Source organism: Carcharodon carcharias, chromosome 16 (assembly GCF_017639515.1).
Source record: "Carcharodon carcharias isolate sCarCar2 chromosome 16, sCarCar2.pri, whole genome shotgun sequence".
Lineage (NCBI taxonomy): Eukaryota > Metazoa > Chordata > Chondrichthyes > Lamniformes > Lamnidae > Carcharodon > Carcharodon carcharias.
Window position 1 is genome coordinate 101,442,843 of NC_054482.1, and position 27,708 is coordinate 101,470,550.

At 41.1% G+C, this 27,708-nt stretch overlaps 1 protein-coding gene across 13 annotated transcripts in view; it reads left to right on the top strand.

Annotated features, from left to right (window-relative positions):
• The window catches only part of evi5a (ecotropic viral integration site 5a), a 312,699-nt gene that overhangs the window by 100,808 nt on the left and 184,183 nt on the right, over positions 1 to 27,708 (top strand). For 9 of the 13 annotated variants that reach the window (XM_041207864.1, XM_041207860.1, XM_041207861.1 and 6 more), the window contains 8 exons: positions 3,280 to 3,423; positions 3,588 to 3,677; positions 3,796 to 3,893; positions 4,265 to 4,325; positions 12,542 to 12,595; positions 15,921 to 15,953; positions 16,607 to 16,747; positions 25,175 to 25,309. In XM_041207864.1, the coding sequence (XP_041063798.1) occupies positions 3,280 to 3,423; positions 3,588 to 3,677; positions 3,796 to 3,893; positions 4,265 to 4,325; positions 12,542 to 12,595; positions 15,921 to 15,953; positions 16,607 to 16,747; positions 25,175 to 25,309 (756 nt within the window). The remainder of the gene's footprint in view (positions 1 to 3,279; positions 3,424 to 3,587; positions 3,678 to 3,795; positions 3,894 to 4,264; positions 4,326 to 12,541; positions 12,596 to 15,920; positions 15,954 to 16,606; positions 16,748 to 25,174; positions 25,310 to 27,708) is intronic. The other 4 variants (XM_041207862.1, XM_041207866.1, XM_041207863.1 and 1 more) reach the window with 2 other exon arrangements.

Here is a 27,708-nt window from a genome sequence, read left to right on the forward strand (position 1 = left end):
CACTTGCTTAGCAATAACCTGCTCATTGATGCCCAGTTTAGGTTCCGCCAGGGCCACTCAGCTCCTGACCTTGTTACAGCCTTGGTTCAAACATGGACAAAAGAGCTGAACTCCCAAGATGAGGTGAGAGTGACTGCCCTTGACATCAAGGCAACATTTGACTGTGTGTGGCATCAAGGAGCCCTACCAAAACTGGACTCAATGGAAATCAGGGGGAAACCTCTCCGCTGGTTGGAGTCATACTTAGCACAAAGGAAGATGGCTGTGGTTGATGGAGGTTAGTCATCTCAGCTCCAGGCCATCACTACAGGAGTTCCTCAGGGTAGTGTCCTAGGCCCAACCATCTTCAGCTGCTTCAACAATGACCTCCCTTCCATCATAAGATCAGAAGTGGGGATGTTCGCTGATGATTGCCCAATATTCAGCACTATTCGTGACGACTCAGATACCGAACAGTCCATGTCCAAATGCAGCAAGACCTGAAAATATCCAGGCTTGGACTGACAAGTAGCAAGTAACATTCGCGCCACATAAGTGTTAGGCAATGACCGCCTCCAACGAAAGAGAATCCAACCATTGCCCTTTGATGTTCAATGGCATTACCATCACTGAATCCCCCACTATCAACTCCCTGGGGGTTAACCATTGACCAGAAACTGAATTGGACTAGCCATATAAGCTACAAGAGCCGTCAGAGGCTAGGAATTGTGCAACGAGTAACTCACCTGTTGACTCCCCACAGCCTGTCCACCATCTACAAGGCACAAGTCAGAAATGTGATGGAATACTCCCCAGTTGCCTGGATGAGTGCAGCTCCTACAACACTAAAGAAGCTGGACACCATCCAGGGCATAGCAGTCTGCTTGATTGGCACCACATCAACAAACATTCACTCCCTTCACCACTGATGCACAGTGGCAGCAGCGGGTACCACCTACAAGATGCACTGCAGGGGTTCACCAAGGCTCCTTTGACAGCACCTTCCAAACCCATGTCCACTACCATTTAGAAGGACAAGGGCAGCAGATAAGTGGGAACACCATGACCTGGAAGATCCCCTCCAAGTCACTCACCATCCTGACTTGGAAATATATCGCCGTTCCTTCACTGTCGCTGGGTCAAAATCCTGGAACGCCCTTCCTAGCAGCACTGTGGGTGTACCTACACCAAATGGACTGCAGCAGTACAAGAAGGCAGCTCACCACCACCACCTCAAGGGCAAACTAGGGATGGAAATAAATGCTGGCTCAGCAGTGAAGCCCACATCCTGTGAATGAGTTAAAAAAAAAATTCAGAAACTGCTTAAAGATCTTACCACAAACCAAATTGTTTGGTCTGATTAGTAATATTGGGTAGCTTGAATTACTAGTGTGAATTGAGCATTAATTCACTTCGCAAACAAGTTTATATTTTTATATCATTGCATATTTGTCTCTTATTTGCCATGCCCTGTTTAATAGATGATTTGTAATTATGGCAATTAATATTGGCTGTATCAGTGCATAACATCTTGGAAAACACAGCATTTTTAAATGAGTTTTTTTTTAATTCATTCGTGGGATGTGGGCTTCATTGTCTGGGCCAGCATTTATTGCCGACCCCTAGTTGCCCTTGAGAAGATGGTGGTGAGCTGCCTTCTGGATCTGCTGCAGTCCATGTGGTGTAGGTACACCCACAGTGCTGTTAGGGAGGGAATTCCTGGATTTTGACTTTGTGACAGTGAAGGAACAGCGATATATTTCCAAGTCAGGATGGTGAGTGACTTGGAGCGGAACTTCCAGGTGGTGGTGTTCCCATCTGTCTGCTGCCCTTGTCCTTCTAGGTGGTAATGGTTGTGGGTTTGGAAGGTGCTGTCTAAGGAGCCTTGGTGAATTCCTGCAGTGCATCTTGTAGATGGTACACACTGATGCTACTGTGCGTTGGTGGTGGAGGGAGTGAATGTTTGTGGATGTGCTGCCAATCAAGCGGACTGCTTTGTCCTGGACGGTGTCAAGCTTCTTTAGTGTTGTAGGAGCTGCACTCATCCAGTCTCGGAGGTATTCCATTACAGTCCTGACTTGTAGATGGTGGACAGGCTTTGGGGAATCATGAAGCAAGTTATTCGTCGCATGATTCCTAGCCTCTGACCTGCTCTTGTAGCCACAGTATTTATGTGGTTAGTCCAGTTCAGTTTCTGGTCAATGGTAACCCCCAGGATGCTGATAGTGTGGGATTCAGTGATGGTAATGCCATTGAACATCAAGTGGTGATGGTTGGATTCTCTTTTGCTGGGGATGGTCATTGCCTAACACTTGTGTGGCACGAATGTTACTTACCACTTGTCAGTCCAAGCCTGGATATTGTCCAGGTCTTGCTGCATTTGGACATGGATTGCTTCAGTATCTGAGGAGTCGTGAATGATGCTGAACATTGTGCAATCATCAGTGAACATCCCCACTTCTGATCTTATGACGGAAGGATGGTCATTGATGAAGCAACTGAAGATGGTTGGGCCTAGGACACTACCTGAGGAACTCCTGCAGTGATGTCCTGGAGCTGAGATGACTGACCTCCAACAATACAACCATCACCTTTTTGTGTTAGGTATGACTCCAACCAGCAGATAGTTTTCCCCCTGATTCCTATTGAGTCCAGTTTTGGTAGGGCTCCTTGATGGCACGCTCATTCAAATGTTGCCTTGATGTCACTCTCAGCTCACCTTGGGAGTTCAGCTCTTTTGTCCATATTTGAACCAAGGCTGTAATGAGGTCAGGAGCTGAGTGGCCCTGGCAGAACCCAAACTGGGCATCAGTGAGCAGGTTATTGCTAAGCAAATGCCGCTTGATAGCACTGTTGATGACCCCTTCTGTTACTTTACTGATGATCGAGAGTAGACTGATGGGGCGGTAATTGGCTGGGCTTGATTTGTCCTGCTTTGTGTGTACAGGACATACCTGGGCAGTTTTCCACATAGCTGGGTAGATGCCAGTGTTGTAGCTGAACTGGAACAGCTCCCAATTGAGACAATGTTCATGAATGGTTAGAGGACTGAATTACTCAAAACAACTGACTTGTTCAAAATACTTTGGTTCAAGATTTAGTGGTTCCTGTTTTGCCTCCAGAATTACATTCACTTTATACTTCACAGAATGTGGTCTCATGAAAATCAAACTACACCCAGTGACCAACAAACCGCCACAAAAAGATTGAAAGATAGTCGTTAGATGCGTGTAGTTCAAATTATACAGTACCGCCATGCCATTTCTGATTTCTGTTGGTTAATATCTTTCGTATTCACAGGAACAGCTACCAGAACTTTATGTGCACTTTCAATCGCAGAGTTTCCACACATCCATGTACTCTTCTTCCTGGTTCCTTACTATCTTTCTGACTACATTTCCACTACCAGTTGCTACAAGATTATTTGACATTTTCATGTCAGAGGTAAGTAATTGTGCAAATTATACCTGCTGCGAAGCACTAAAGCCTTAGTTGTTCACTAACAGTTGTTATAGAAGTGTGCCAAGATATTTGGGGGTAGGAAAAGGAAAAGGATTTTTTAATTAGTCTTTGTTCAGATTTCACTGTGATTTTGTATTTTTTACCAGGGTCTAGAAATTGTTTTTCGTGTTGGGATAGCTATACTACAGGCCAATCAGGCAGAACTGATGCAGCTTGATATGGAGGGAATGTTACAGGTAAGGATGAAGCTAACTTAGTGGTTCTGGTTTAAAAAGAGACAATTTTTGTAGTTTATATAATTTTTTGAAAATATGTTCCACAGTGTTAATTACATCTATGTAATTTTTCCACTAGCATTTTCAAAAAGTCATTCCACATCAGTTTGACAGTGGCCCTGACAAGTTGATCCAAGCGGCTTATCAAATTAAATACAATGCAAAGAAGATGAAGAAGTGGGTATCAGATACAGCTCTATTTTGCTTAAATTTCCATGATATTAATCTGCTTTCCGAGAGTAATCATGCCATTGCAACTTTGACTGTCATTGTGCCTACACATTATGACTTTCCTGTAATGGATAAAGAAAACAGAAGTACAAAACCAAATAATTAGTCAGGCTGCTTTCCTCCTGCTTATGGGCACACATTTCCTGGTGAGCATTAGAAAACCTGTGATTGTATGAATCTCATTGAGTTGAAAGTATGGTTTCTTAATGGCTTTGGAATACTACACTATCAAAATAGTGTCATATTTGTCTTCATGTCTTATCTGGTGTGTATTATAAATGCTCCATGTACCAGATGAATATATTTCTTATTGTCAGGTTAGAAAAGGAATACACTACAATAAAAAATAAGGAGATGGAAGAGCAAGTAGAAATTAAGGTAAGTGCTGGATTGCTTCACTGAATGGTTATAAGACAGATAAATTTGCTTGCAAGGTCAAAAGGTTATGCATTGCCTTAACATTGAGAAATAACTCAAGGCACTCTCAAGAGATTTCTGTTTCTGCAACTTTTCTATCCATCCTGCTTTGCATTGTGCATTAAGGAAATATTTCATTGTGATTAGTGCAGTTGTAACTGCAGAAAATAAATATTCATGCATTAACTACTGTTCCCACCGATCTATATTTTCAAAACAAAAACAGAATTACCTGGAAAAGCTCAGCAGGTCTGGCAGCATCGGCGGAGAAGAAAAGAGTTGACGTTTTGAGTCCTCATGACCCTTCGACAGAACTTGAGTTCGAGTCCAAGAAAGAGTTGAAATATAAGCTGGTTTAAGGTGTGTGTGTGGGGGGCGGAGAGATAGAGAGAGAGAGAGGTGGAGGGGGGGGGGTGTGGTTGTAGGGACAAACAAGCAGTGATAGAAGCAGATCATCAAAAGATGTCAATGACAATAGTACAGTAGAACACATAGGTGTTAAAGTTAAAGTTGGTGATATTATCTAAACGAATGTGCTAATTAAGAATGGATTTTTGGGCACTCAAGGTATAGCTCTAGTGGGGTTTTTTTTTATAATGGAGATAGGTGGGAAAAGGAAAATCTTTATAATTTATTGGAAAAAAAAAGGGGGTGGGGATGGGGGAGGAACTCACGACCTAAAGTTGTTGAATTCAATATTCAGTCCGGAAGGCTGTAAAGTGCCTAGTCGGAAGATGAGGTGTTGTTCCTCCAGTTTGCGTTGGGCTTCACTGGAACAATGCAGCAAGCCAAGGACAGACATGTGGGCAAGAGAGCAGGGTGGAGTGTTAAAATGGCAAGCAACAGGGAGGTTTGGGTCATTCTTGCGGACAGACCGCAGGTGTTCTGCAAAGCGGTCGCCCAGTTTACGTTTGGTCTCTCCAATGTAGAGGAGACCACATTGGGAGCAACGAATGCAGTAGACTAAGTTGGGGGAAATGCAAGTGAAATGCTGCTTCACTTGAAAGGAGTGTTTGGGTCCTTGGACGGTGAGGAGAGAGGAAGTGAAGGGGCAGGTGTTGCATCTTTTGCGTGGGCATGGGGTGGTGCCATAGGAGGGGGTTGAGGAGTAGGGGGTGATGGAGGATTGGACCAGGGTGTCCCGGAGGGAGCGATCCCTACGGAATGCCGATAAGGGGGGTGAAGGGAAGATGTGTTTGGTGGTGGCATCATGCTGGAGTTGGCGGAAATGGCGGAGGATGATCCTTTGAATGCGGAGGCTGGTGGGGTGATAAGTGAGGACAAGGGGGACCCTATCATGTTTCTGGGAGGGAGGAGAAGGCGTGAGGGCGGATGCGCGGGAGATGGGCCGGACACGGTTGAGGGCCCTGTCAACGACCGTGGGTGGAAAACCTCGGTTAAGGAAGAAGGAGGACATGTCAGAGGAACTGTTTTTGAATGTAGCATCATCGGAACAGATGCGACGGAGGCGAAGGAACTGAGAGAATGGGATGGAGTCCTTACAGGAAGCGGGGTGTGAGGAGCTGTAGTCGAGATAGCTGTGGGAGTTGGTGGGTTTGTAATGGATATTGGTGGACAGTCTATCACCAGAGATTGAGACAGAGAGGTCAAGGAAGGGAAGGGAAGTGTCAGAGATGGACCACGTGAAAATGATGGAGGGGTGGAGATTGGAAGCAAAATTAATAAATTTTTCCAAGTCCCGACGAGAGTGTGAAGCGGCACCAAAGTAATCATCGATGTACCGGAGAAAGAGTTGTGGAAGGGGGCCGGGGTAGGAATGCAACAAGGAATGTTCCACATACCCCATAAAGAGACAGGCATAGCTGGGGCCGCCGACAAGGGTGGTGCTGTTGTTGTCTGGCGCACTGACCTCTACCTCGCGGAGGCTGAGCGTCAACTCGCAGACACTTCCTCCTACCTCTCCCTGGACCATGACCCCACCACTGAACATCAAGCCATTGTTTCCAGGACTGTCACTGACCTCATCTCCTCTGGGGATCTCCCTCCCACAGCTTCCAACCTGATAGTCGCCCAACCTCGGACGGCCCGCTTCTATCTCCTACCCAAAATCCACAAACAGAACTGCCCTGGTAGACCGATCGTCTCAGCTTGCTCCTGCCCCACAGAACTCATTTCTCGTTATCTTGACTCCCTTCTCTCTCCCCTTGTCCAGTCCCTTCCCACCTACATCCGTGATTCCTCTGACACCTTACTTCACATCAACAATTTCCAGTTCCCTGGCCCCAACCGCTTCCTCTTCACCATGGACGTCCAATCCCTCTACACCTCCATCCCCCACCAGGATGGTCTGAGGGCCCTTAGCTTCTTCCTCGAACAGAGGCCCGAACAATTCCCATCCACCACTACTCTCCTCCGTCTGGCTGGACTTGTTCTCACGCTGAACAATTTCTCCTTCAACTCCTCTCACTTCCTCCAAATAAAAGGTGTGGCCATGGGTACCCGCATGGGCCCCAGCTAGGCCTGTCTCTTTATGGGGTATGTGGAACATTCCTTGTTGCAGCCCTACTCCGGCCCCCTTCCACAACTCTTTCTCCGGTACATCGATGATTACTTCGGTGCCGCTTCACGCTCTCGTCAGGACTTGGAAAAACGTATTAATTTTGCTTCCAATCTCCACCCGTCCATCATTTTCATGTGGTCCATCTCTGACACTTCCCTTCCCTTCCTTGACCTCTCTGTCTCAATCTCTGGTGATAGACTGTCCACCAATATCCATTACAAACCCACCGACTCCCACAGCTATCTCGACTACAGCTCCTCACACCCCGCTTCCTGTAAGGACTCCATCCCATTCTCTCAGTTCCTTCGCCTCCGTCGCATCTGTTCCGATGATGCTACATTCAAAAACAATTCCTCTGACATGTCCTCCTTCTTCCTTAACCGAGGTTTTCCACCCACGGTCGTTGACAGGGCCCTCAACCGTGTCCGGCCCATCTCCCGCGCATCCGCCCTCACGCCTTCTCCTCCCTCCCAGAAACATGATAGGGTCCCCCTTGTCCTCACTTATCACCCCACCAGCCTCCGCATTCAAAGGATCATCCTCCGCCATTTCCGCCAACTCCAGCATGATGCCACCACCAAACACATCTTCCCTTCACCCCCCTTATTGGCATTCCGTAGGGATCGCTCCCTCCGGGACACCCTGGTCCACCCCTCCATCACCCCCTACTCCTCAACCCCCTCCTATGGCACCACCCCATGCCCACGCAAAAGATGCAACACCTGCCCCTTCACTTCCTCTCTCCTCACCGTCCAAGGACCCAAACACTCCTTTCAAGTGAAGCAGCATTTCACTTGCATTTCCCCCAACTTAGTCTACTGCATTCGTTGCTCCCAATGTGGTCTCCTCTACATTGGAGAGACCAAAGGTAAACTGGGCGACCGCTTTGCAGAACACCTGCGGTCTGTCCGCAATAATGACCCAAACCTCCCTGTCGCTTGCCATTTTAACACTCCACCCTGCTCTCTTGCCCACATGTCTGTCCTTGGCTTGCTGCATTGTTCCAGTGAAGCCCAATGCAAACTGGAGGAACAACACCTCATCTTCCGACTAGGCACTTTACAGCCTTCCGGACTGAATATTGAATTCAACAACTTTAGGTCATGAGCTCCCTCCCCCATCCCCACCCCCTTTCTGTTTCCCCCTTCCTTTTTTTTTTCCAATAAATTATGAAGATTTTCCTTTTCCCACCTATTTCCATTATAAAAAAAAACCCCACTAGAGCTATACCTTGAGTGCCCTACCATCCATTCTTAATTAGCACATTCGTTTAGATAATATCACCAACTTTAACACCTATGTGTTCTATTGTACTATTGTCGTTGACATCTTTTGATGATCTGCTTCTATCACTGCTTGTTTGTCCCTACAACCACACCCCCCCCCCCACCTCTCTCTCTCTATCTCTCCGCCCCCCACACACACACCTTAAACCAGCTTATATTTCAACTCTTTCTTGGACTCGAACTCAAGTTCTGTCAAAGGGTCATGAGGACTCGAAACGTCAACTCTTTTCTTCTCCGCCGATGCTGCCAGACCTGCTGAGTTTTTCCAGGTAATTCTGTTTTTGTTTTGGATTTCCAGCATCCGCAGTTTTTTTGTTTTTAGATCTATATTTTCAGTTGTTTTTCATTCATCATTTCTTTCCACTTATGTTTCACTTGCTTTTTCACTACTTTTTAAACACTCTGCCTCTCTTGAAACCATTAGTTTCCTGCTGTGCCACAGTTCTATGGATGCCGATTTGCATTCTGATACATTTGCCAAGTGGCAGTTATTCATATGTGAGCCCAGTCAGATTTTTCAACCTGATTCCACGTCTCCACTTTGAACCAAACGTGACAATGCAGGAAACATGGCTTAGGACATGTTTCTCTTATTTGAATATATTTACTACGTGCATGTCATTTTGCCCATTGAGTCTGTGCCAGCTTTGGTAGAGCCATCCAGTCATTCCCATTCACCTGGGGCGGAATCTTCTGGTCGGCGTGTGGGGGTGGGCCCCAAACATCGGTGCGTAAAATGACATGCGGTGACGTCGGGCATGCGTTTCAACGTCACCGTGCGCTATTCCAGTCTTCAGATCTGCTGGCGTGCATCGGATTCGGCTGCACGCCTACCAAACTGTCAAAGGCCTAAAAAGGCCATTAATCACCTCATTAAAGTCTTTGTCGGGGCTGCCCGTCCACCCTTAAGATTGACGGGCAGGCAAAGAGCCCAGACGGCCTTTGCATTTTTCACGGGACCTCGTTCATGGGCGGGATGAAGTTTCATGAAGGGTTTATAAGTTTAATAAAAATTTTTATTAAAATTCATTGCCATGTCCCAGCTCATGTGACACATGAGGGACACGTCTGAATAATTAAAAAAAAATTTTTTTTCAAGTTTTCATAATCAAAGTAATCCCCCTGAGGCAGCTCCGTGCGCGCCTGCTCACACCCAGCCCGTCTGACGGGCAAAAAATTATCCCCCTGCTCTATACCTACAGCCTGCAAGTTTATTTCCCTCAAATATCTGTCTAATTTCCTTTCGCAATCATTGTCTCCACTTCTACCACCTTGGCAGGCAGCAAGTTCCAGCTCATTACCATAAAAATAAAAGCAAAGTACTGCAGATGCTGGAAATAAACAATACAGAAAATGCTGGAAAAACTCAGCAGGTCTGTGACAGCACCTGTGGAGAGAGAAACGGAGTTAATGTTTTGAGTTCTGAAGAAGGGTCATATGGACTCGAAACATTAACTCTGTTTCTCTCTCTACAGATGCTGCCAGACTTCCTGAGTTTTTCCAGCATTTTCTGTTTTTGTTGCAGGTCATTACCACTTGCTATGTAAATTGAAAATGTTGTTCTTCACATTTCCCCTGTATCTCTTGCCCAAAACCTTAAATCTGTGTCTCCTAGCCCTTGTACCATCAGTTAATGGGAACAGCTTTATTTCTCTAACTAAATCTGTCATAATCTTGTACACCTGTCAGATCTCCCTTCAATTTCCTTTGCTCCACAAAGCACAACTAACCTAACCTTGTAACTAAATTCCCTCATCTTTGTGACGACTCTGATAAATCTCCTCTGCACCCTTTCAAGGATCTTTACATCCCTCCTAAACTGGCCAGATCTGGACGCAAAACTCTAGATGTGGCCTAAGCAGAGCTTTATGAAAGTGCTGCTTTTGCACTCAGTACCTCTCTTTCTGAAGTCCAAGATCCCATATGCTTTGTTTTATACTTTCAATATGAAAGATCAACGCACCCAGGTCCCTGTACTCTCTTTAGAACTCTGCATTAAGTCTTTATTGCTTCTCACTATCCCTTCTGCCAAAATGCATCATCTCACACTTCTCTGTATTAAGTTCCATCTGCCACTTAGATGGCTAGCAGAATGAGCATATATGTCCTGTGCAGTTGATTGTCACACCTTCAGGTTTGGTATCATTGGCAAATTTTAAAATGTTACACTATTGCGGTATCCAAGTCACGTTTGTATATATCTATATGTAATATATCAAAACAATTATAGGTCCTAGCAGTGACCCTTGGGGAGCACCACTGTCTACCATTCTCCAGTCTGAAAACCAACCATTTATGCTTTTGTTTTCTGTCCTTAAGCCATTTTTTTAACCCAAATTGACACTGGCCTCCATATTCCATGAGCCTCAATTGTGTTAACTAGCCTTTTATGTGGTACTTTGTCAAATGCTTTCTTAAAACTCATATAGACAACATCCACTGCACTATTTTCATCAACTTTCTGTTACTTTAACAAAATATTCAGTTAGCTTAGTCAAGCATGTTCTGCCTTCTACAAATCCATGCTGGCTTCCTTAATTAACTGAAACGTCTCCAAAACCTTGTTAATTTTTTCCCTGGTTTTTGTTTCCAAAACCTTATCCCCACTGATATTAAACTGACAAGCCTGTAATTACTAGGAATGTCATAGACTTTCTTCAATGTGGGTGTCATATTTGCCACTTTCTTCAATGTAAGTGTCACATTTGCCACTTTCCAATCCTCTGGCACCTCCCCTGGACCTAGGGAAGATTGGAAGATTATGGCAAGCCCTACCACTATCTCCATCCCCACTTGCTTTAGCAACCCAGGATGCAAGCCATCCTGACTTGTCCACTCTAAGCATAGCCAGCTTTTCCAGTACATCCTACCTATCAATTTTAGTCCCATCCATTCCCTTTGCCATCTCCACTTCTACCAATATTTTGTTGGCATCCTCTTTCACACTAAACACCGATATAAAGTAAAAGTCATATGGACTCGAAACGTTAACTGTATTCCTCTCCGCAGATGCTGTCAGAACTGTTGAGATTTTCTAGATATTTTTGTTTTTGTTACCGATATAAAGTACTCATGGTATTCTAGCCTTGCCCTGCACCCTTAATCACATATTGCCTTCTTTGTCCCTAATAGATCCCACCCTGCCTCTTACTATCTGCTTATTATTTACATGACAGTAGGGGATTTTTAGATTCTCTTTAATGTTAACAGCCACTCCATTCTCATATTCACTCTTTCAGTCATATTTTCCTCTTCACTTCCCCTCTCAACTTACTGTATTTGACCTGGCTTTCCCATAAAGAATTCACCTGACATGCATCATACACTTTCTTCTTTGATTCATCATATTCTCTACCTCCCTCTTGTTAGCATGCATCTAGTCTATGCCTGAAACACCTCTTGTTCAATATCAGCTACTGTTCCATTACAGTTTTCCTGACAAACTTTGGTTCCATTTTACCCTAGCTCGATCCTCTCTCATCCCATTTAAGTCAGCACTCTTCCAATTTAGAACTCTACTTCCGGTTTGTTCCTTGCCTTTCTCCGTTACTAATCTAAACCTTATACAACGATCACGCTTACCCAAGTGTTTTCCCACAGGTACTTGGTCTACTTGGCCCACCTCATTCCCCTGCACCAGATCCAGTAATGTCTCCTCCCTAGTTGGACTGAGAAGATGCTGGTCAAGAATGTTTTCCTGAAGGCATCTCTGAATGCCTCCTCCTCCTTTCCCTTTAATCTTATCCCAATTGATATTTAGGTAAAGTCATCCAATATTACCACTCTACAGTTCTTCCACATCTGTAATTCCCTACAGGCTTGCTCCTCTATATCTTTATTTGAAGGCCTAAAACTTAGGCCCTGAAGAATATCCCCAGAAGTGTGATTGTTTTTTTTTGTTGCTTTTTAACTCTAACCAAATAGATGCTATTCTTGCACCCCTCCCCCCCCAAAAAAGACAAGGACATCCCTTCTTGTCAACAGTACATTGCCTTCCCTAATCTGTACTGCCAGCCCACCTCCCCTTTTCCTTCTCCACCTTTTCTGATCACTTTGTATCTTTGAATATTAGGCACCTTGCCCCTACCATTTTTAAGCCACATTAATTTTCTCTTTCCTGATGCAAGATGTTGATGTTGCTGCACTTGCTACAGAGCTGCTTTTGGTTTTTCTGTAAGCCTTGCCTACAGAATGCAATGGTATGGTATTTTGTTTAACGAAAAATAATGAAAACTGCAAGCACAACTAGATGGATTTGCATCATCTGGATTGTATGTTTGCTAAAACCTAGAGCTTTTCCATTCAGTAGCATTGTTTTAAAAAGAGGAGGATATATGTAATGTTATTCAGAATGTATTTCCCATTTTTAGAGGTTACGCACAGAAAATCGACTGCTGAAACAGCGCATTGAAACTTTGGAGAAGGTGAGTACTATTAGATTGAGTTATAGAGAATCCAAGATTTTAAGCTAAAAACTGAGATAGTTTGTTCATTTACAGGTACATTGTCTCAAATCCAGCTATCCAGAAACCAGAGATGTCCAAAAAACAGACGTTTTTATAAGTGGTCATGAATGAATTTGAATTTTTATTAAATGAGTAAAATAATTTATTGACTTGCTCAGCTAGGTGCAGCATTAATGGGGTTGTGTGCAGGTTTAGTCATCGGCTTCGCACACCAGTCCTTTCCTGTGCTCCAAGTGGCCTGAGCGACTTTGACCGCACCGCACCTGGTTTGGCCCGGTTTGGCCCAAACTGAAAGCTGGCAAGATCCAAAACCTGGCATTGACTCAGTCCCGAGGCTGTTGGTTTTGAGACACTGTACCCTGTATTAAAAATTCTATGGATTGCTGTGGGAGATGTTTCACCTGCTTATCTGATCAAAGATGATTTGGAGCCAACAAAATAGCCTGGCTTATTTACTAACAGTGCTTGGCTCAGCTATACATCAATACTAAGCAAAGAGGTATGTGTTACATAATAGATTTAATAAATACATCTTGGGAACAATCTTGTGTTCTTTAGCAGTATATGGGGTGTGGCGGGGTTGGGCAACAGCACTAGTGTATTAGGTGCACTTTCATTCTGATGAGCAAAAAGGATGATTTTATGGTCATTTCAGTACACTGGCCTGGTTGTCATTGCAGATTCCATGTTTGAGAATTGAAACTTTAAATTGAAGATTTTTGAGACTGAGAAGCCTTTGGTTTTTCTTACTGATTGCCTGTTGTTTTTTTGGGGGGGGGGGGGGGGGGGGGGGGGGGGGGGTGGGGGGGAGGAAAAAAACAAAAAATCACAGTGTAATGGTAGCAAAATAAGTGGCTGGGTTGAAGCTTATCCATTTTGCCCTCACTTCATCTGAGATAATTGCCGGGTGGCTTGCTTGATGCTGCTATGTAATGGACTGTTTAAAAGAGGCATTAGAAAAACTGGAGTGAAAAGCCAACTTTTCTACAAACCGCGGCTGCTTCCACCACTGTGCTGAACACTCTGCACAGCGAATCATGGACATAGATTTGCTTCCTAACATTCAAACGTTACTGTACAGGGTTGCCACTCCAATGTCATCTTTTAATGCATTTTCCAACATCTTTAAATCCCCCTTTGCCGTTCATTTTTACAATGTGAGAGGACACTCCTTTTCAGGACTTTGCCAGCCCCTCTTTTAACACTCCCTTCCACTTTTCTTCTCATGTGGCCTGCCAATATTGGAAATTCACTCAGCTTGTGTTAAAATTGCGCATGGAAGGGTGATGTCACTTTATGCTGTAGTCTTTAAACAGATCAGTGCTTTTTGACTTGCAACAATTATTTTCCTCGTCATTCAGTCATATTTTTCTAAAGAAAGGAATTATACATGAATTTGTATGAAGCAACTATGGAAAACAACACATGCACAACATTTTTTAACTCTGGGTAGAGTTTTACAGGGCCGAGACCGTAAAATGTGGCAAGCCATTCAAAATGCCTTTGACTTTGGCGGGAACGGAACATCCCACTGGGGGGGAAGGGCTGTAAAATGTCGCCCTCTATTATAAATAGAACTAATCTAATTTAAAATAAGGAATTTAAAATTAATATTAGTCTAAATATAAAAGACCAAATGAAAGAAACTTATTAATTTCTTTAACAAGGATTCATTTGCTTACTCCTTAGGCAAGGTTATTTAATGAGTTTTTACAATGTGTATATTTGCTTAATCTAATGATTTGCTGAGCTGTCCTGTCGGAATTGGTTAATCAAAGTAGAGATTTTAAGTGACAACTATATTTTCGGTCATTTGGGGCTTATGGTTATAACACTGATTTGTACTTGCCTCAATTTTGTACATTTTTGTGTGTTCCACCTAACTTAAGTAAGTAAATTAATAAAAACTTTTCAGTTGTCACAATTTCCGACTGAGTTGGAATTCTTGTAACTCTGTGGAGCATTATTCTAAAGAAACAATGCTGCTCAAGCAAGTCAGAACCTTTACTTAAAAAAAAGACTTTAATTATCAGCTCACGTGCAAGAGGTAATTAAGCGTACATTCGTTATTTATCGTAACATTTGTTTTATTTCAACTGTTAAGCTATTTAAGGTTTGAGTCATTAATTATTCTTCTTGGATGAAATGTCAGCATTTCTAATTGACTTACTGTAAACCTTGATTGCCTTTCATTATTGTTTGCTGCTCTTAGGTTTGGATAGAACATGATTGCACATGTAAAACTAAGTTCCACCAAAATAGATACAAGTCATATTCTGCACAGCAAATTTTGGCTGGCTTTGCCAACTAATGCATTTCAATTTAGTGCTAAGTTTTCTGTTTAATTTTCTCTTAATTTTGTGTAACTACCTGAAATATTGCACTAAATGCCTTCATTTGTGCCTTGCTTTAGTGATCTATTCTGTGAGCTATGCTTTTAAGATGTGGTAGCTGATTTATAATAAGATGATTTACATAATATAGTAGATGATAAATGAGTAGTCTATTTAAAGCACAGAAGATGAATGCATCAAAATACAATGTTGTTGAAATTCTGATTAGTTTATAACTTACAGTAGAATTTCAATGGTGCTTATTTATAAAATAAGTGAAAATATACATTTCTCTAAGTAGCAGCATGATGGGTCTGATCTGCTGAATGCTTCTTTGCTTTGGTTAGTTTTATAAGCTGCATTGGAAAATGGAGAACTAAAATTGTGAGTACTAATGTGCAGTAGTTCAAATTAATTAGAACAGTGTAAGTTCTATATAGATGATAAAACTTATTTTTATGGCAAACTTCGGTTGATTGAAAGTTTCCTAGCACCTGTTCCTACTACATTTTTTTGAAGTCTAAAGTTGAGATAATAGCTTCTAACAATAGCATGGCTTTTTATTAAATATGAGCCTAATGATACAAAGTACAATTCGCCTCCGTACATAATGTGCTGGAGACCACTGCTGATCAAATACCTCTACTTTTCCGAAGTCTTCCTAGAGGACATGTCATGTGAGCTTTTATTCACTCTCCGCCTCCTTTAAGCATACGTAATATATAAATTTAAGTATCAAAAAGAAAACAATTTGAATTATTTCAGTGTCATAATGAAAATGATTTGGATCATTTCCAGGAGGAGTGATTTAAACGGGGCACAACACCTTCCAGAAGTTTTATACAGTTTCTCTTCTATTAGTTTTACAGCTTATTTTATCACTGCTTCTTTTATATTCATTGTTTTCTTAGACTTTCTCTTATATCTGTCTGGATTTTTTCCTTTTGTAGGAAAGTGCTTCTTTGGCAGATAGATTGATCCAGGTACAGTTCCTCATCCTATCCATGTCTTGTAATATGGATAAATGCTGCATCCCTTGAGAAAGACTGTTGTCTTTACTTCTGTTTACAGTTTCTTCCTGTATTGCACAAGATTTGAAATGATGACTTGTGTGTTTCTGGAAAATGGTTACTCTCTCAAAAAAAAATAGTAATAATTGAATTACACAATTTCATTACATTTCAGTAATACTTGAAATAATTAATAAAGGGTAAAGAAGTGTCACTGATCGAATAAATGCCCAGTTGAAATTAAAACCATTGTCCATAGAAATAGTAACCCTATTCAGTAAGTCAGTTTTATTTACAGATGACCATTCCAGATGCACATTTTTAAACCTTTATATAAATGAAGGAGTATTTGTAATTTTAATGCATGTGCAGCTCCTCACTAACTCCTAAGTTTTCTAATTCAATCGAGGCCATTAATTCTTACTACATGTATATTTAACAGAATTGCATGTAGAAAATTTGGTAAGTGCTTTACATTGCTAAACAGTATATTTCTGGGGGAAAAGATCTTCAAATAATCTAATGTTTGTCCTCCGGGATGCGTTACTAATCTACCAATGTAAAATAGAAAATTTTTCACTACTCCCCCACACCAATCTTTACTCCCTGCACAATTGTGTCCTAAGGGACAAGTGACAAGGGCACAAGAGGCAGAGGAAAACTACCTCATTAAACGGGAGCTGGCCACCTTTAAACAGCAAAGTGATGAGGCTAGTGCTAAGCTGGAGAAAGCTCAGGATGCCATCAGGGAGCTCCAAGAGCAACGGGTAAGGAGGCTAGCAGCATCATCTATTTCCTATAATTCATTTGCTTAGTTTGCATCTTATTGTTCATGCCATCTTGTCTCATTTCCAACTCTGAAGTTTTTTTTTTATTCAGTAATGGAACATAATTTTACATTACATTTTATGCTTTTCTTCCTTAGGTGTTTGTTGCCAATTCTGTACTTGTAGTAGTCTAGTTCTTCCAGATTTCCTCACTTTTTGTTGTTTAGCACAAAATCCATAATTTTATGCTAGCAGTCTACTGTAGACCTGCATCATAATGACTTGGATGTATGTAAGTTATACTTAAAAAAAATTACTTGAGCTCTCATGTTTTTTTCAGCAACTGTAAACATTGTCATCAAGCTTCTAAGTAGACAGGCTGAGACTATAGAGAAAATATTAAAAGTTGAGGCTTGTAGCAGTTGTATCTGAATAAGCTGCTTGAATGTGGGATTGAGTTTCTGACTATGATTTATTTTAATAATGTATATATCCCACCTTGGCCTTAAATTTGGCTATTTTTTTTAAACATAAGAACAAACATTAATGCATTTGAAGGCAAGAGTTGTAGTGAAGTAACAAAATAAATGATGTTATCAAAATTAAGTCTAATAAACTTGAGCAAAGGAGTGAAAGAACTTCAGTACATGGCATCTGTTGCTTCCTTCTCTAAGTTAATGTTGATAATTCTTTTCATAAACTTATTATGCAAGATTTAACAGTTAGCTTATAAGCAGTAATTGAATCATCGCTTGGTAGTACAGAACTTGAATACTGCAGAAAAGAGTCATGTTGCTGAAACTTGTTGCTGAAACGTGTGCTAACAGCTGCACTAACCAATCATTTAGGGTAATCAGTTGAGCCTGTAATGTGGCTCATTTATGCTTGCTTGAAGCAACATACAGAGACTCATTCTCTACAAAAGGAATATGTTCAAGCCTTGCACCTCTTTTGAAATATCTGGGAGCTTGGAGAGCCTATGGTTTCCCACTGCTTTCTCCATGGCAATACCTCAGCCAATCAGAGTCGACTTGCCAACCAATCAGCACCTTTTCTTCTCCTGTACTAAAAATTGTTGTGATCATTTGAAAGTTGGCATTATTGAGTTTGTCCTGACGATTGCAAGATGAAAAATTCAACAAGTCACCCTTTTCAATAATATTGAATCAAAAGACCCCCTAGTACACAGACTCACTATAAATTTTTGTTGTAACTTTGTATGATTGATTACAGATACTGCTGGCTGCTATGGTTACGATCTGAATTTAAAAATCATTTAGCTTTGCAGCTGAAGTTTTGGATACTTTAAAAGCCATAAAAGCAAGCAGTGTTTGAATCTTACTTCCGGATTAGTTAGCGGATCCAGATTTGTTATTTTAAACTGTCCCAATAATTTGTTTGTCCAAACATGTGCTTTAACAATGTTGACTTGTTCCCTTGCACCTGTAGACACTCACCAAGTGCTGAATGCAGCACAATATGGCACTGATGCAGGATCAGCCCCTCCCAATTCTTTCCTCCCTGTGCACCACTTGTGACTGCCTTTTAAGCATTATATGTGTTCCATTTGCTTTTTGGATGGCAGCCTGAAACTATGCTGCACAATGAGGATGAATTACAATTATTTGTTTTGAGAAATTGGCCCACCTGCAGATATTTGACAACTTGAGTATGATTGACATCTATTACAGGTTTATGCACACGAGATTTATACTTTTTTCATGAAATTTACCATTTTATTTTCAGCTATTTGATGCTGAGTGCCGGGTGATAATTAGTTGATCTATCCAGAAAGTGCCAACAGCAGTGGGCAAATAATGCTTGGAAAATAGTGGGACACTTGATGGAAGAAATCCTTGAATTAAGTAATGGCATCCACAGTCTGAAAGCTGTGACACAGTTGCACCAACAACAACTTGTATTTATGAAACATCTTCAGTTCAATTCAGAAAAATCTCCCAAGGTGTTTCATGGAAGTGTAATTAGACAAAAATTGACACTGAATCAAAAAGGCGACATTAAGATGTGACTAATAACTTGGTTATAAAGATTGGTTTTAAAGTGATTCTTAAGAGGTGAGAGAGGGGCAGAGGGAATTAGGAGGGAATTCCAGAGGTTTGGGGCCTGGATGACGAAAGGCACAACAGATAATGGTGGAGTGATGCAGATGGATGCACCAGAGTTCAGAGTTGTAGGAACACAATTCTTGGGAGGGCTTTATGGCTGGAGGTAGTTACAGAAATAGGGATGGGTGAAACCATGAAGGGATTTGAACATTAGGATAAGAATTTTAAATTTGAAGCCTTGAGTGCAAGTCACCTAAGCAGAGGTGAAATGAATGAGTAGAATTTATACATGGAGCCAGAGTTTTGATGAGCTCAGGTTTATGGAAGGCGATTAGGAGAACATTGGAATAATCAAGACTGGAGTTGGAAGTCAACGCTGTTTGTGAGGTAGAAGGTACAGTAACAGAAGTTCAGTTCAGGATCAGATGAGACCACCAACATTGTAAAGAACCTGGTTCATAGTGGATGTAAAGGCGGATGGAATCCAAAAAAAGGGAAATGAATTTAGTGGTTGGGGTGTGTTGGTTTAAGACTGCATTGGGGCTGCATCTGTAACGAATGAAAGACCAATGCTCTGATGAAAGTTGACAATATTTTTAATCTGAAGAGTGTCTAAAGTTAGATTTTAAATCAAATAAGACTAGATGATTACTTGCACAGCAAACACATCTCTGTGGTTAAAGCCTAATAATGCCCAAAATTGTACAATTGACGTCAATAGACAAAACATCTTTTAAAGGCCACTGTTCCATTATGACTGATTCTACAAACATTTCAGTCCCTACAGCATTCTTACATTATTTTTAATGTACTTCCTTCACCACCACCACCACCAACACACACACACACACCGCACCCCCCCACCCCCACCCTCACCTTAAAGATAATTCCACTGGTATGAGTTATTTTCACTACCTCAGTGATTTGGCAATTTTGTGTGTATCTTCTAGTCAACTAGGAATATCACAGCTAAGCCTGATCATATCCTTATTTGACATCCATGCACACACTTCTATTGAGGGGCTACTATATTTCTGCAGTTCCTTAAAGACAAATTAAATTCACCTTATTATGATAAATGTGTCCTACCAGAATTACTCTGAACAGAACAACACAGACAATGGTTGGCTAGGTAGCTTGAGGACCATGTCATAGAATATTGCAGCACACAAACAAGTCATTCAGCCCATGAAGCATGTACTGGTGTTTTCCTCCACATGAATCATACTCTCATTCTCACTGCAGCATAATGTTTTGTCATGTTCAAATTGTAAAAAACTTTGGGGGAGATTGTCAATCTGACTCCAGGTGCACAAAAGTGAAACTTCCTAGCAATTTTATAAATGTCTCGCATGAAGAATTAGACCTCTGGGAAGTGGATCTTAGACACTTATGCGCCATGGTCCTTTGTCGCTGAACTTTCTATGGCCCAATGCAAGGTGCATCTGGCGTTGTAACTTTAATTTATCAGCTGTGCATCACACAGTACAAATACCAGTTTGAGATAGCTATAGTCATAAAGGCAATTTTGCAATTGAGAATTTCCAGCATATGATGTGCTATATGCACTAAGCTTTTTGTTTTCTTTTTAGAATAAACTTGCTTCTTTTCATTCCCTGTGACAATATTTTGCATTAATGGCAATCACGCTTGTCCCTGTATTCATCAGTATAATTTCATGAGCTAGCTGGTTTTGTTCTCTGTGGTTTGACTGAAGTTAGACCTGCTGATTGAATTATAGTCTGTGTATCTAGGCGTGTATTAAATGTATTTGAAAAATTGTATGGCTTGCAATTTGATGGAAAGAATCATGCAGTGATTAATTTTCAAACCTGTGTTTGGAGAATATCTGAATTGTGTTTCAAAGGCGATGGGTTATAAAGCAATTTTGTTTGACAGTATATTTTAAATATTATGTTCAACTTATGTAATTAAAAACATGGGAAAATTACTAAACAAAGCATAAAATACGAAAGAATATTCACTTCTTTAAGAAAAACATATATATTGATTCCTAAGATGAACAAGTGATTCACAAAAATCCACTAATGCAAATTTTCATTTTGGGAAGTTAAAAAACAGATGTCCTTGTGTAACTAATTTTCTCCAGCACATGAACTGATTAGAGAAATTATGAGTAAGGTTGAGGAGATACCTAGTCTTATTTGAATGCAGTCTGCATAAGAACGTAAGAAATAGGAGCAGGAATGGAGCATATGGTCCCTCGAGCCTGCTTTGCCATTCAGTATGATCATGGCTGATCTTTTGCTTCAACTTTGTTTTCCTGCCCTCTCCCTATATCCCTGGATTTCCTGAGATCAAAAATCTATCTGTCCCAGCTTTAAATATACTCGATGGAGCATCTAAAACACTCTGTATATTCACAATCCTTTAAATGAAGAAATTTCTTCTTATCTCAGTCCTAAATAATTAATCTGTTATCCTGAGACTTTGCCCCCATGTTCCAGATACCCTAGTTGGGGGAAACAACAGTTGTGCCTGTTATGTCAACCCCCTCCAGAATCTTGATTGTTTCAATGAGATCATCTTCCATACCTCTAAAGTCCAAAGACAATATGCCCTGTCTCGTTGCAGGAACCAATCTAGTGACCTTTGCTGTACTGCCTCCAAAGCCAAGTATATCCTTCCTTAGATATGGAAACCAAAACTGTGTAGAGTACTTAAGAGTTGTCTCACCAAAGCCTTTCATATTTGTAGCAAGACTTCTTTCTTCTTGTATTCCAGTTCCATTGTAATAAAGGCAAACATGCTATTTGCCTTCCTAATTGTTGGCAAGCTAACTTTGTGTTCCTTGTATGAGCATACCCAAGTCTCTCTCAACATTTGAAAGTTTCATAGCTTTTTAAAAATGTTCTGCTTTTCTGCTCTTAATACCAAAGTGAATAAGCTCACACTTCCTCACATTATCTAGGGCTAAAGCTAAAATGCCACATCATGTTCAAGGTACGAGGGCTCAGTACTTTATAGAATATTTTCTCAGTAATTGTAATTAGTAAGTAAATTCAACTTATTCTCTGGTCAGCTTAACATTTACATCAGCATGGATTTGTTAAGGGTAGGTCATGCCTGATGTACCTCTTGAGTTTTTTGAAGAGGTGACTAAGGTGAAGTACAGGGGAATGTCTATAGATGTTACTTACCTGGCCTTCCGAAAGGCATTTGATATAAGTCCCTCATAAGTTAAAGTTAAAACTCACGGCATTGAAGGGAAATGATAGGGATAATGGCCAGGCACTGTAATTGGCAGGATGTGACTAGTTGTGTCTTGCAAGAATCTATTTAGCATATTTGTTAATGACTTAGATGATGGAATAGAAAGCCACATATCCAAATTTCCCAATGATACAAAAATAGGTAGCATTATATAAGCAGTGTAAATGGAAGCATAGAATTAGAGATAATGTTAGATGAAGTGAAAGGCCAAAACTTTGGAAATGGATTTCAATGTAGACTAGTATGAGGTCATCCACTTAGCATCTAAAAGAGGATAGAACAGGGTATTATTTAAATGGTGAAAATCTAGAAGCAGTGGAAGTCCAAAGAGACTTAGGGGTTCAGGTAATAGATGTTTAAAATAAAAACAGAACACTGTGGATGCTGGAAATCTGAAATAAAAACAGAAAATGCAGGAAAAACTCAGCAGGCCTGGCAGCATCTGTGGAGACAGGAACAGAGTTAACGTTTCGGGTTCTGAAGTACTGATGAAGAGTCATATTGGACTCAACGTTAACTCTGTTCCTTTCTCCACAGATGCTGCCAGACATGCTGAGATTTTCCAGCATTTTCTGTTTTTAGATCATTTGAATATCTTGTGCAGGTGCAGAAGATAATCAAAAAGCTAATGGGATGCTGGTTTTTATATTAGAGAATTAGAATACAAGGAGGTAGCAAATGTGTTCCATTTATACAAAGTCCTGGCTAGACCACACCTGGGGCCCTGAGATCAGTAATTATCACAACTTAGGAAGGATATATTGGGTTTGAAGTGCAGTTTAGATTTATCAAAATTATACCTGAACTCCAAAGGTTAAATTACGAGGAGAGTTTACACAAACTAATGCTGTATTCTTTGGAATTTTTAGAATGTTAAGAGTGATTCAATGGAAGTTTTCAAGATATTAAGGGGAACAGATGGGATAGATTGAGAGAAACTATTTCCACTGGTTAGTGAGTGCAGGACTAGGGGGCATTGTCTAAAAATTAGAGTTCGACCCTTCAGGAATGAAATTATACAAAGGGTGGTAGAAGTTTAGAACTCTTCAAATTACAATTGATGCTGATGAATTTAGTTTAAATCTGAGCCTAATAGATTTACTTAGCCAAAGGCATTAAGGGACATAGCGCAGAGGCAGGTATATAGAGTTAAGCTGCAGATCAACCATGAATGGCAGAACAGGCCCAAGGGGTTAAAATGGCCTGTTCTTGTTCAAAGTTATCAGTAATTAGTATTTAGTAAATCTATCTCATTTATACACTTGATAATTGATGTAATATACTGTTTGAAAGATCTAAAGCTTGCAGGGAATAATAATAGCTTGCCTCATCAGTTGTTTTTATGGATTACCTTTTGTCCTTGATTTAATTTGTTTGTTGATGTTGCTAAGTTGTTATAGTGTATTTTCATACAGTTGCTATGGGCTCTTTGACTTAGAGAACCAACCCTGTGAAACTCCATGGGCAGAATTTCGCCCTTGATGGGCGGGCAGGCCCCACCGGCTCGGCGGCGGAGTTCGGGCCCCGCTGCCATTTTGAGTGGGCGGGCCAATTAAGGCCCATCCAGTGGTCTGCCCAACAGGAAGCACTATGCGCTTCCTGTGTGGGGGTGGGGGTGGTGGTGGGATTCCCCAACTGTCAAAGTGTGCTGTTTCGCGCATGTGCGCAAAAGAGCGCACATCTCCCTGAGATTAAGTGCTGTTTCAGGAAGAGTGCTGAAAGTTTTATGAACTTAAAAAGTAGAAAAATAAAAAAATGTCCCCTGCATGTGACAATGTCACACGAGATGGGACATGTTAAAAATTTTAAAAAACAGACATGAAACCTCATCCCGCCAGTGGTTGAGATTTCGTGTTTCTTCAGAAGCCCGCTGGGGCTCCCGGCCTGCCCGCCAGCCTTAAGGTTGGACGGACAGGGCCTTTAATTGGCTTAATTATCCTGTCAATGGCATCAATTGGTTCCCCCCCCCTTGACGTCATCCCGTGTCATTTTCACGTCGGCGAGCGGGCCCCACCCCCAACTTGCCGACAGAAAAATTCTGGCCACTTGGCCCCAGGTTCTCTAATGGTTTAGTGATAACTGCAGAGAATGGAAAACTCCTTGCTCTATCCTGCCTCTGAAGAAGAGAAGGAATAGTTAGTGAAAGCTTTGGACTCTTACCTAATGGTGTAGAGACGGATCATGTACAGACAAACCAGTGGACAGGCTTGGGCTTAAGCATAATGTCTGTCAAATGGTCTGTCAATACAATCTTGGTTCACGCATTAAGAAATAGCTATTTACATAATCTGAATTGTGTAACATGAGTTGAAACTTTTTCTTGGCCATTCAAAATGTGGTTTGATTATTGTAACTGCTAATAAAAATTAAGCCAAGTAACTAAAGTTTAGATTTTGGTGACTTGACCATTTTAGTTGAGAGCCATTGATCACTGTCTGAAAAAATTGTGTTTTAAATGTCCATCCACATTTTTGTTTGTTTGTCGATGCCTCAGTTGGATGTACATACATACAATATATGTGGTGCATGCAACTCTGTGTGCTGTATCTGAATAGCTGGTGTGCAAGGTAAAGCTGTATTGAGAATGCATGGGTAGTAAACCTTGACTATTGCATACAGTACATTAGGTATTTTGCATTTTGTAATTTATACACACTTCGTGTAATGCATCTACTTTTATGTGAAAATAAAAGGAGATTAAACTTAGAGTACAATGGTGCAGATACACTGCTAAATATTTGAAAACAATAATGGCATTTTATTGGGACACAACCTACACTAGTGAAATATGTATTTTGTGCGATAAGATCTTCGTCCTTAATTTGAAAAATCCAGTGTAGATAGATCTGTTTATAGCAGTTTTCTTTATCTTTTATATAGTTTGTGTTTACTAAACTGTAGTTTTAATTATTTATTGATTAACACAATTTAATTATTGCCATTACTGCTACCTAATACTAGATTTTAAAGCTTTGATCAAAGCTTTCATAGTTGTTATTTAGCCTGCTTAACTCCTGTTCCCAAGTAATTTTACAATATAAATACTTCTATGTAAAATTGGGCATTGGGTTAATGAATTTCAAACACCAGCACTGATGTATTTTTATAATGCTGTGTTCTTTTGTAGCATAAATGCAACCCACGCTACAGTGAGGATTTTGTTCTACAATTGGAGACTGAGCTAGTGCAGGCAAGGTTAAGAGAAGCAGAATCGCAATGTGCCCTCAAAGAGATGCAAGACAAAATCTTGGACATAGAAAAGGTACCTGAATTACACTCACTCCATTTGTTTTGTGTAAAAATAGTGCAGTGGACATGTATTTCAGAGTCCCACAAATCCATTGCAGAAACTGAAAGTTATTTGCTCATTTTTCAAATTCCATGGTGTTAAAACTTCAATGCTGAGCAATGATACTAAGATTTCTATTGAAGCACATCCATGAATTATATAGTAACTTGCTTTTCCCAGTCAAATCCAAGATAACAGTTTTGTTTTGTTATGGCATACGTTATCCAAAAGAAACTGCAGTTGATGAAAGTGATGAACTGATCTGTTGATCCAAAAGAAAGACTTGCATTTGTGTAAATGCCTTTCATGACCTCAGGAAATCCCAAGACACTTTACAACGAATGATGTGCTTTTGAAGTGTCGTCATCTTCTTGGCATTCCCTTGGGATTAAGGATGATTTGCTTCCGCTCTTTTTCAACATGTTCGGGGATGATTCAGTTGGTTCAGGGATGGTTCGATGGTCTCAGGGATAGCTGATGAGTCCAATATGTGATCTGTGGATTCTGCCACATACAGGGCAAGTGGTGTTTGAAGGTTCAGGCAAATGAGTTGTTTGGAGGTTTGTGCGCTCTCTTCGTCGCCTCAGCTCCACCTCTGTATGCTCCCATTGAACTTTCTCAATGTGTTTGGTGCCTTTCCAAATAAGCCTCCTCCGTTTTGGTCATTCCCAAGCTAGGATTTCCCATGAGTCAGCGGGGATGTTTTTATCTCTTCAGGGTTGCTTTGAGGATATTCCTAAAGTGTTTCGGTTATCCTTCTGGGAGTCTCCTGCCATGACTGTGTTCCAAGTAAAACAGTTGCTTTTGGAGGCTGGTGTCAGGCACATGAACGTGTTCTGCGCAGTGGATCTGGTTTTGAGTGATTAGCAGCTAAATGTTGGGCATGTTGGCTTGGGAGAGGGCACTGCTGTTGGGCTGCCATTCTTGCCATTGGATTTGGAGGATCTTGCGAAGGCACTGCTGATGGTACTTCTCCACTGCTTTGGGGGGGCCAGCTATATATTGTCCAAGCCTCCGAAGCATATAGATACACAGGAATCACTGCTGCCCGGTAAACATGACCTAAATCTCGGGTTTGAGATCCCAACCTCAAATACTCTTCCTCAGTTGGCCAAAGGCTGAGCTGACACTTTGGAGGCGATGATGAATTTAGTCGTGTATGTCTGCCTTCGTTGAGAGGAGGCTCCCAAGATATGGAAAATGGTCCATGTTTTCCAGGAACGCACCATTGATCTTAACTGATGGGAGGAGATATGCTGTGGGAACTGGTTAGAAGAGGACCTTGGCTTTCTGCATGTTTAGTGAAAGGCCTATTTTCTCATGCTTCGGAAAAGGAATTGACAATGACCTGGAGCCCAGTTTGAGTGAGTGCACTCACAAGCGGCAACTGAATACTGAAGCTTAATAACTGAAATTGGAATGATTTTGGTTTTCGATTGAAGGTGCTGTAGGTTGAACAGTTTCTGTAGATTATCTCTATGCCAATGGGTAATTTGTTGGAGGTGAGGTATATTATTGCAGCGAGGAAAATGAAGAAGAGAGTTGGTGCAATGACATAACCTCGTTTGACCCCAGTTTTCAGAGAGGGTTTGTGGTGTTTCCATTGGTGAAGAATCACAGCTTGCATGTCATCATGGAGTAGGTTGAGATTGAAAATTGCAATGTGATAATGAATTGATTTTTTTAAAAAGCAATGTTGATTGAATAATAAATAGCGGCTAGGAGACCAGAGGTGACTCTCCTGTTTTTCAAAATAGCACCATGGGATCCTTTATGTCTGCCTTAGAGTGCAGATAATTTAAGCTCTGATTCAAAAGACCTCCAATAGTGCAGCACTTCCTCAATACTGTATTGGATTGTGGGCTAGGTTTTTGTGATCAAGTCCCTGGAGTGGGACATGACCTACAACCATCTGACTCAAAGGCAAGAATGTTACCAACTGAGCCATAGCTGACATCAGAAACAGAACACTGAGGAAACACATGAGATGAATCATCTAAATAAAGCAAATGCAATCAGAAAGGAATAATTTGCTTTTATAGTTGTAAAATTAGAATCTCTATTAAATTTAATTTTAAAGTTGGAAATCCACTGGGGGCAAGAGGGAGTGTGGGGGGCAAAAAGGCCTGAGGAAAATTGGTTAATAGATCCTACGTTTTAGATTCGTTGAATGCACTACAGTATCAAGATGCACATTTTCACAATGTGCTGACCTTTGCTATGATTTTTACATAAACTAGAATGCCTCTGGGTGAATTCGTCAGTGCTTTTAATGTACTTTGTTTTTTCTTTTGTCAAAATTTAAAGCTTGCTTTCTTGTGATATCTGCATGGTTATCTTGATTTTATGAGTAACACTCCAGTTCATAGCTT